The sequence below is a fragment of the Gobius niger genome (genome assembly GCF_951799975.1).
Source record: "Gobius niger genome assembly, contig: SCAFFOLD_98, whole genome shotgun sequence".
Lineage (NCBI taxonomy): Eukaryota > Metazoa > Chordata > Actinopteri > Gobiiformes > Gobiidae > Gobius > Gobius niger.
This window is the reverse complement of record NW_027639317.1, coordinates 20,387-31,408: the sequence shown is the minus strand read 5'-3', so window position 1 is coordinate 31,408 and position 11,022 is coordinate 20,387. Positions and strand designations below refer to the sequence as shown.

The 11,022-nt window shown below is 34.4% G+C and overlaps 1 protein-coding gene across 1 annotated transcript in view; it reads left to right on the top strand.

Moving 5' to 3' along the window:
• Positions 1-2,290: 2,290 nt before the first annotated feature.
• Positions 2,291-11,022, top strand: part of LOC306982587 (spatacsin-like) — a gene marked incomplete at its 3' end in the record, with an annotated part of 28,416 nt that continues 19,684 nt past the window's right edge. The window contains exons 1-4 of the mRNA XM_079583052.1: positions 2,291-2,642; positions 6,393-6,577; positions 6,662-6,877; positions 9,945-10,164. Of these exons, the coding sequence (XP_079439178.1) occupies positions 2,434-2,642; positions 6,393-6,577; positions 6,662-6,877; positions 9,945-10,164 (830 nt within the window). The remainder of the gene's footprint in view (positions 2,643-6,392; positions 6,578-6,661; positions 6,878-9,944; positions 10,165-11,022) is intronic.

Genomic DNA, 11,022 nt, shown 5'->3' with positions numbered 1-11,022 from the left:
ATTTGACAAAAATTCAACAAAAATGTGACAAAAACTCAACCAAAGAGTGACTAAAATTCAACAAAAATAGGACAAAAATTCAACAAAAATGTCACAAAAAAGAAAAAAAAAGAAAGAAAAAAAAAACATACAAAAGGTGACACAACACAGCAACAACGCAAGGAAAAATATCACTTTTGTGGGTCTTGGCCTAAAGACCTGGGCTACAAGCTATTTGATTAAAAACATTCAGGGATCTACTAGAGGAAGTAAGATATTACATGTAGATAATAAAGAGGAAGTACTAGAACTTTGCCTAAACCAATTTATATATAAAAACAAATGTTGTCAGTTTCTCTTGCTTGGCTATTCTAAACTCTATTGACTTAGTGATAGAAATATGTTGAATTGTGTGGCTTCACCCCCCCAAAAAAGCTCATTATCACGAATACATAAATTAAGATAAAGATAATCTGATGATAATTCAGTGTCACGTACCGTAGACTTCTAAAGCTTTCTCCTCCATCTTTTTAGTTTTCAGGACATTCCTGTTTTGATCAAGTCCAGAAAACTGTACAACTTTAGACAAGGTGAATGAGACCAGATTAAAAACTACTTCCATCTTCTGTCGAGGGCCATTGTGATAAAACGGACGGGTAGGGCAGACTGTAAATCCAAAAACGAAGCGGGAAAACGCGGTTAAATAGGGGTTATTTTATCAGATTTAGACACAACCTCTGGTGTTAGCATTTAGCATCAGAGGGAGCTAACTTTACTGTACACAGAGGAGGAGCAGCCAATCAGCGACCGCCCCCGTTTAAGGCAAAAGTAGAAGAAAACAGAGATCGTACAAATATTTTTTATTTTATTTTTTTCAAATATTTTGTCTCAAGTATTATGCAAAAGTACTGGACATAAATCAAAGAATAGTTGAAAACAAATATTAATCGACAAATCGGTTAACTAAAACTGACATTGATCTCCATGGTAACGCAAGACACAGCTTTCCGTAACAGAAAAAAAAAAACACGTTACATAATTTAACCTTTTAACTCCCGCCTGAACTGAGAGGATCTTTTTTCTCACGTCATCAGATTTTTTTTTTCCATCATTTTTTTTGTTGGGTATTCAAATCATTTTTGTAACTTTTTTGTCTTTTTTTCTTGTCATTTCTTGTCACATTTTTGTAATTTTTTCGTCAATTTTTTATCACATTTTTGTCTTTTTTTCTTGTCATTTTTTGTCAAATTTTGGTCTTTTTTTCGTCATTTTTGAACAAAATTTTTGTCATTTTTTGTCACATTTTTGTCACATTTCTGTCATTTTTTGGTCACATTTTTGTCATTTTTTTGTCAAATATTTTCTAATTTTTTTGGTCAAATTTTTATCATTTTTTTTTTCATTTTTCTTAATCAATTTTTTGTAATTTTTTGCCAAATTTTTGTAATTTTTTTTGTCCAATTTTTATCATATTTTTGTCATTTTTTCGTAATTTTTTTTATCAAATTTTTGTCATGTTTTGTCACATTTTTCTCATTTTTTTGGTCATTTTTTGTCATTTCTTGTCAAATTTTTGTCATTTTTTTGGTCAAATTTTTGTCTTTTTTTTTCATTTTTTCGTCATTTTTTAAATCAATTTTTTGTCATTTTTTGTCATATTTTTGTCACATTTTTGTCATTTTTTGGCACATTTTTGTCACTTTTTTGTCCGTTTTTTTTTGTCATTTTTGCGTCCCATTTTTTGTCATTTTTTGCCAAATTTTTGTCATTTTTTTGTCCAATTTTTTGTCACTTTTTTGTCACATTTTTTTGTCACATTTTTGTCATTTTTTGGTCAATTTCTTGTGACATTTTTGCCACTTTTTCATCAATTTTTCGTCACTTTTTTGTCAATGTTTTCTCACTTTTTTCTCACATTTCCATCATTGTTTTCGTCTCAGTTTTGTCGCTATTTTCACACCTTTTTTCCTGAAGCTTTTGGATTGGGGTAAAGCCAAACTGGAGAAACTGTGCTCGGTTCAGGTGGGAGTTAAGGGGTTAAACAGCACTTTCATACACGCTGAAAGTTTCAACACCGCATCTTTCAGTAGCCAGAAGACTTCGTTTGCATTATGATACCTGTAAGCTAATCGCAGTTGCTAATCATTCGCTAGCATGTTGGGCAAAAAATACTACTGCTATAGCAATTATTTGTAGAAACAGCAATATGTTAAAATAGCTAATAACATTTATGCTAACATTATCCTTAACGATCAACGACATCGGTTTTCGATTAAGTTTCCTTTGTTATCTGCGGTCAGCTGACAGCACATGTGACCGTCTCCTCCAGAAGGGGAAGAAGTCTGAAAAATGCTTCACTTTTGACCTTTTCTTTGGCTTTAAATCCCTCCGCGTCTTTGTTTCACCACCATGTGTCTTCGCCGGTCACTTTGAGCCTCACAAACCGAGCCGAAAATGTCCGCGGCTGAGCTCCGGAGGGGCGCCCTGGAGGTGGCGGTGATCCCCGAAACCCCGCTTGGTGCTCGGACGGGGGACATCCTCAGGGCAGAGCTCGCTCCCGGGGCTTCTCTGCTCGGATGTGTCGGTCAGAGCGGGACTCTGGAGCTCTGGGACCCCGCGAACAGAGAGGCCAGGCCGGTGCGAGTGGAGGGACGCTTCAGAGAGTGAGTAATAATGGGGAAAGTGAGCACAAAAACAAAACCTCAAATGTCAAAATGTCTTCTGTTTGTGTTATGCTTTAGCTTTATTTTACAGCACAGTGATTATATCATAATAGAATGGGGAAGATAGATGCTCTGGATGCTCTGTTTTCAAAAGAAGAAAATAAACATGACAAAAAATGACAAAAACTCAACAAAAAGGTGACAAAAGGGCAGCAAAAAAGTGACAAAATTACAGCAAAAAAGTGACAAAAATACAACAAAAAAGTGACAAAAATACAGCAAAAAAGTGACAAAAATACAACAAAAAAGTGACAAAAATACAGCAAAAAAGTGACAAAAATACAGCAAAAAAGTGACAAAAATACAGCAAAAAAGTGACAAAAATACAGCAAAAAAGTGACAAAAATACAGTAGAAAAAAAGACAAAAATACAGCAAAAAGTGACAAAAATACAGCAAAAAAGTGACAAAAATACAGCAGAAAAAGTGACAAAAATACAGCAAAAAAAAGACAAAAGTACAGCAGAAAAGTGACAAAAATACAGCAAAAAAGTGACAAAAATACAGCAGAAAAAGTGACAAAAATACAGCAGAAAAGTGACAAAAATACAGCAAAAAAGTGACAAAAATACAGCAAAAAAGTGACAAAAATACAGCAAAAAAGTGACAAAAATACAGCAAAAAAGTGACAAAAATACAGCAAAAAAGTGACAAAAATACAGCAAAAAAGTGACAAAAATACAGCAGAAAAAGTGACAAAAATACAGCAGAAAAAGTGACAAAAATACAGCAGAAAAGTGACAAAAATACAGCAAAAAAGTGACAAAAATACAGCAAAAAAGTGACAAAAATACAGCAAAAAAGTGACAAAAATACAGCAAAAAAGTGACAAAAATACAGCAAAAAAGTGACAAAAATACAGCAAAAAAGTGACAAAAATACAGCAGAAAAGTGACAAAAATACAGCAGAAAAGTGACAAAAATACAGCAAAAAAGTGACAAAAATACAGCAAAAAAGTGACAAAAATACAGCAAAAAAGTGACAAAAATACAGCAGAAAAGTGACAAAAATACAGCAAAAAAGTGACAAAAATACAGCAAAAAAGTGACAAAAATACAGCAAAAAAGTGACAAAAATACAGCAAAAAAGTGACAAAAATACAGCAAAAAAGTGACAAAAATACAGCAAAAAAGTGACAAAAATACAGCAAAAAAGTGACAAAAATACAGCAGAAAAAGTGACAAAAATACAGCAAAAAAGTGACAAAAATACAGCAAAAAAGTGACAAAAATACAGCAAAAAAGTGACAAAAATACAGCAAAAAAGTGACAAAAATACAGCAAAAAAGTGACAAAAATACAGCAAAAAAGTGACAAAAATACAGCAGAAAAAGTGACAAAAATACAGCAGAAAAAGTGACAAAAATACAGCAGAAAAAGTGACAAAAATACAGAAAAAAGTGACAAAAATACAGCAAAAAAGTGACAAAAATACAGCAAAAAAAGTGACAAAAATACAGCAAAAAAAGTGACAAAAATCCAGCAAAAAAAGGCAAAAATACAGCAGAAAAAGTGACAAAAATACAGCAAAAAAGTGACAAAAATACAGCAAAAAAGTGACAAAAATACAGCAGAAAAAGTGACGAAAATACAGCAAAAAAGTGACAAAAATACAGCAGAAAAAGTGACAAAAATACAGCAAAAAAGTGACAAAAATACAGCAAAAAAGTGACAAAAATACAGCAAAAAAGTGACAAAATTACAACAAAAAAGTGACAAAAATACAGCAAAAAAGTGACAAAAATACAGCAAAAAAGTGACAAAAATACAGCAAAAAAAGTGACAAAAATACAGCAAAAAAAGTGACAAAAATACAGCAAAAAAAGTGACAAAAATACAGCAAAAAAGTGACAAAAATAAAGCAGATAAAGTGACAAAAATACAGCAGAAAAAGTGACAAAATTACAGCAAAAAAGTGACAAAAATACAGCAAAAAAAGTGACAAAATCACAGCAAAAAAGTGACAAAAATACAGCAAAAAAATGACAAAAATACAGCAGAAAAAGTGACAAAAATACAGCAAAAAAGTGACAAAATCACAGCAAAAAAATGACAAAAATACAGCAAAAAAGTGACAAAAATACAGCAAAAAAAAGACAAAATTACAGCAGAAAAAGTGACAAAAATACAGCAAAAAAGTGACAAAAATACAGCAAAAAAGTGACAAAAATACAGCAAAAAAAAGTGACAAAAATACAGCAAAAAAGTGACAAAAGTACAGCAAAAAAAAGTGACAAAAATACAGCAAAAAAGTGACAAAAATACAGCAAAAAAGTGACAAAAATACAGCAAAAAAAGTGACAAAAATACAGCAAAAAAAAGTGACAAAAATACAGCCGAAAAAGTGACAAAAATACAGCAGAAAAGTGACAAAAATACAGCAAAAAAGTGACAAAAATCCAGCAAAAAAGTGACAAAAATACAGCAAAAAAGTGACAAAAATCCAACAAAAAAGTGACAAAAATACAGCAGAAAAAATGACAAAATTGCAGCAAAAAATGACTAAAAAGGGAAAAAAAGACAAAAATACAGAAAAAAATGACAAAAACTCAACAAAAAGGTGACAAAAGGGCAGCAAAAAAGTGACAAAATTACAGCAAAAAAGTGACAAAATTACAGCAAAAAAAAGACAAAAATCCAGCAAAAAAAGGACAAAAAAAACAGCAAAAAATGACAAAAAAAGGCAGAAAAAACCCAAAAATCAAGCAGAAAAAAGACAAAAATCCAGCAAAAAAGACAAAATCCAGCAGAAAAGTAACAAAAAAGTGACAAAAATACAGCAGAAAAAATGACAAAATTGCAGCAAAAAATGACTAAAAAGGGAAAAAAAGACAAAAATACAGAAAAAAATGACAAAAACTCAACAAAAAGGTGACAAAAGGGCAGCAAAAAAGTGACAAAATTACAGCAAAAAAGTGACAAAAATACAGCAGAAAAAGTGACAAAATTACAGCAAAAAAAAGACAAAAATCCAGCAAAAAAAAGACAAAAAAAACAGCAAAAAATGACAAAAAAAGGCAGAAAAAACCCAAAAATCAAGCAGAAAAAAGACAAAAATCCAGCAAAAAAGACAAAATCCAGCAGAAAAGTAACAAAAAAGTGACAAAAACACATAAGGGAAATAAAAAGTGACGACAATGGCAAAGAGGAGAGAATGCATTTGGTTTTGGCGGGTGGTAAGAGGTTAACATGAAACTAGTGACTTTTGGTAATATTAATAATGTTTGGCAAAGAAATATATTAATGATCGCCTTTTGTTACTTGCTTTGTAGTTGTGCTTGAAGTTTAACAGGTTCTCTTTTGCCAGTGAGGCAAATCAAAATGTACGATTGATCAAGTTACTACAATAGGATAATGTTAAATCATAAACGTTGTGTGTACGTGTGCATGATGTGTTCCTATATTCCTTGTACTATGTTCTTTGTAATATGTTCCTTTGTACTATTGTGATTTAAATATATATGTGTTGCCTTGACACATTCACGTATTTCTGAGTAATCTTTAAAAACTCTGATGGCGGCCATTTTAGGGATAGGTTTGCCTGAGTCCTCCTAGGAACGCCCCCACCTCCTGGAGACGCAGTTGTGCAATTAAAGGAACAGGCCACCGTTTTTCCACACTGAGATATGTTCTTACCTGAAAGTAGTTTTAAAGACTTCATAAATGTGAAATCAATCTTTCTTCCGTGCAGTTTCCAATGGGAGGAGGGGGGTGTCCACGGCAGCACCGGTCCCAGAGGCGCCCGCAGGCTCCTGGCCGTGGGATCAAAGTTTGAGCTGAAACTTTTGGACGTATCTGATGGTCCCGACTCCCTCTCAGCTCTCTGTGAATATTCGTCTGAAAAGCTGCTGCAGGCGGTCAGAGAGGCAGACCAGAGTGAGTATTTCAAAGCATGGACCCACTGTACGAGGCCAACTTTTGACACGTTTTCCATCTTTCATTCTGACTTTGGTCTCCCAGGTGCCTCCGAGCTCCTGTCTCTCAGCGTTCTGTCCTGGGCGTGCGGTCGCTGCTGCCTTTTGATAAACACCGAGTGGATTCTGCAGCTTCAGTGGCGGCGGACGGAGGAGCAGCCTGAAGTCCTGTCCTGTTTCAGAGTTCAACAGAGCGACGAGCCTGTTCATCACTGTGTCTGCAAAGAAACTCTGTTCTCACTCACCTCCAGCGGGTTCATCTGTATCCTTTTGCTACTATATGATAAAGTGCACTATCTAAGTTTGTTGATATATAGTTTTTGATAAATAGACACACATCAATCTATCGTTCAGTACAGTGTCTTTTGTTTTGACATAGGGCCTCATTTCCTCGTTATCCAGAGTGTTGTTGATTTCTGGAGATATTTTTTTCTCCAGGTGGACCGTGTGGTCAGTGAGGAGAGGGCTGACCTCTCCAGGTGTGGTCATTGGGTGGTTCTGACGTGGTTTCTGCTGATTAGAGATGTGAACGTTGACAAGTTTACTAAAACTGAACGTGTCCAAAGAGACTTGCAACTATTCAATCTGCCAAACCATATGTAAGCTTTTAGTCGCCCACTGTAGCCAGAAAAAACAGATACCATTTTAGTTAGTATGGCATAGGGTGGCATATTCTGCAGTGTATGTTATATTTCTATAAATAGTCAATACAAGTTTAAAATCTTTATTTAAAGCAGTACTAAGTAACTCTTCCCCCTAGAGGCCATAAGCGCAACTGCAGGTGTCGTAGCAAGTTGTTATTTTTTAACGTATTAACTGTCTTGGAGAGTAAATACTACGCTGACAGGAAAGGCGAAGGGAGAGAGGGTTACTGTGCATCCAATTATACAATGGAAATATTTTTTTCACTCAAACCTGGCTGTAAATACTGTTTAAAGTGAGGTTAGCCCGCAGTTAGCTTTGCCCGTTAGCATGTTAGCTTCTTCTTCGTGATTACATTAGTGTGTTTTGCTTTCTCCGGACCGGGGACAGTCAAGTTGCAAACATGGTTTTCTGGTCAGAGACACCAGGGGGAGATGAAAGACCCTCCAATCATCCCATAAACACTTGTATTACCCCCACAGGGACTACGGGGAGGGTTTATTAAGGTAAATAAGTTACTTAGTGCTGCTTTAAAAATCTAAATGTAACAATATTTGATTATTTTTTTAATATAATTAAGAAAGACAGTATCTTCTGATGGACAGACCCTGATTTTGAATTCCACAGTATGTACAAACCCTTTACTCTGTTCACTCTGTGGTGAAACTGAAGCCATTAGAACTACAGTTCTAAAACAAAAAGAAAGTTTAGTGTTGAATTAATATAGTTGTCCATCATATGCACTACAAAAAAGTGGATTGTTTGAGTTAATTAATCATAGAATCTACGTGTTCTGTTAAAAAATGCCCTCAAACCGCGTGTTCTGCCGCCGTCCCGTGAACTGTCACCTTTTTCACTATATATGTGTTTGCATTAGGGCTGCTCGATTATTGAAAAAATAATAATCACGATTATTTTTGTCATAATTGAAATCACGATTATTCAAACGATTATTTGTTGCCTTTAAAAAAATCCATCAAAAAAAGTGAGAAAAATCCATAAAAAAAGACAAAAATCCAGCAGAAAAAAGACAAAAATCCAGCAAAAAAAGTGACAAAAATCCATCAAAAAAAGTGACAAAAATCCAGCAAAAAAAGTGACAAAAATCCAGCAAAAAAGTACAAAAATCCAGCAAAAATAGTGACAAAAATCCAGCAAAAAAGTGACAAAAATCCAGCAAAAAAGTGACAAAAATCCAGCAAAAAAGTGACAAAAATCCAAAAATTATAAATTTGAAAAAAAAATGTGAAAAAAAATTTGAAAAAAAAAACATTTGAAGAAAAAATTAAAAAAAATTGAAAAAAAAAAATTAGAATCGATTTTTTGCGATTATGCTATTTTTGTAATCGTTTCCTGTTGTAATCGAAATCGTAATCGAATTTCGATTAATTGCACAGCCCTAGTTTGCATGTCTGAGAAAAAGGTCCAGGAATGTAAATATCTAATTACATCAAATAGTTTTGTGCGAATGCTCCTGTTTTGTGCAGGTCTGAGGACTAAAGGACTTAGCGAGGCATCAGTGTGTTGTGGTGAGCAAAGAGAGGAGGCCACAGAGCGCTTTAGGCCTGTTTAAGAAAAGGACTTGCTCACGGTGCTCAGTATTTCCAAAGGAGAAACAGAGAGTTATTAATTATAATATAACACTCTTGGTGAACTCTTTCTATGATATATATTCCAGTGTTGTACTTGATCTTCATGAGGCTAAGCTACAAAAATACCCTTGTCAAAAATTGCTATAAAGACACATACATTCATTTTTTTCTTTGCGTTAGTGAGTCTTCCTTGAAGTTGAAATGTAAATTATGTGAAATCAAAAGTATCAAAAATAATTGGCATATTGTGTAAAATCAAAAATCACTCCATTTATTATACAATGCTCTCATTCTTCCAAACCTAAATTATGGTGTGGTACTCTGGGGGAATAGTTATAAAAGTGCAATCCAACCCGTTTTTATCCTACAAAAAAAAGCGGTCAGAATAGTCAGATGTGCAGATTATTTTGCCCCAACAAATCCTTTGTTCATTAAATTACCAATACTAAAACTACACGACTTAGTTGATCTTGGCACAGCTGTTATGTATGAGGTGCATAACCATAAGCTTCTTGAATGTAAACAAGAAAGGTTTAAACTCAGAGAGACTGGCTATAATCTCAGAGAAACTCATATCTATCAGAAAAGTGCATTTAACAAACACCAAAGCCAGATGTGTCTCAGTCAGAGGAGGAAACGTCTGGAATAGTCTGAATGACACCTTCAAAAACTCAACATCCTTAAACGCTTTCAAAAAAATGTTCAAATCTAATGTAATTGGTAGTTACAGTATAAGGCACTAGCGCTAACTCACATATAAACTCTCCTGTGTGCACTATATTTTGGCTTTACATTACATTATTGATCGATGTGTGACTTGTGCAAATTAATTTTGTAACTAATTGATACAGAAACATAATCATTTTGTCCTCATCTTGCAGACGGTAAAACTGCTGTTGCTATTAAGTTGCAATAGGGTTTGGCTTTAGATCAGTGTTTCACTTCAGCCAAAACCCTTTTCAGTCATTGTTTCAGTGTTTTCATGTTTTGTAGTCAATCGTGTCTGTGTGAAGATACTGACTGAAATAAACTAAACTAAAAAAAAGAAAGAAAAGAAACACGGAGCGCCCTATGTCCCTTAACAGTTGTGTGCAGCTGTGCGCTCTCTGTCGGACGGCTCAGCGCTCGCCTCCATTGACCTGTGCTCGTACCTGGACTCTGGGCCTCAGGACGATGACCTGTCCTCGTCTCCTCCGTCCTCGCTCCCTCCTCCTGCCTCCTACTGCCTTCTGCAAGTGTCGCACGACCTGAGCACCGCTGTGGCCGTCACCGACTCTCACACCGCCACTGCCTTCGACCTCAACCACTACTTCAGGTTAGGGCTGTGCAATTAATCGAAATTCGATTACAATTTTGATTACAACAGTAAACGATTACAAAATTAGCATAATCGCAAAAAATCGATTTTAATTTTTTTTTGCTGGATTTTTGTCATTTTTTGCTGGATTTTTGTCACTATTTTTGCTGGATTTTTGTCATTTTTTGCTGGATTTGTGTCATTTTTTGCTGGATTTTTGTCACTATTTTTGCTGGATTGTTGTCTTTTTTTTGCTGGATTTTTGTCACTTTTTTGCTGGATTTTTGTCTTTTTTTGCTGGATTGTAGTCTTTTTTTTATGGATTTTTGTCACTTTTTTTTTAAGGATTTTTGTCTTTTTTTGCTGGATTTTTGACACTTTTTTGCTGGATTTTTGTCACTTTTTTGCTGGATTTTTGTCACTTTTTGCTGGATTTTTGTCATTTTTTGATGGATTTTTGTCACTTTTTTGATGGATTTTTTTAAAGGCAACAAATAATCGTTTGAATAATCGTGATTTCAATTATGACAAAAATAATCGTGATTATTATTTTTTCAATAATCGAGCAGCCCTACTTCAGGTGACTTTTAACCCAAGCAAATACTATGCCAAGAACAAACATAAAAAGACAGGCTGCTCACTGATACGCTGATTCATTATGGGATGTGTTTCTATTGTTGCTTTGTTGCTCTGTAACTGAAAGCTATAAATACGCTGCATTAGTGACTGTATTCTGCAACATCAAAAGAGCCACGGGCGCATTTCAAATCAAAAGAAAGTCTCAAAAAGCTGCAATAGTGTTGTTATCCCCAAACAACAAAGCTCTTCTACATCCTTTTATTCATGGGATGATTATTAAACAAATACATTTAAAAT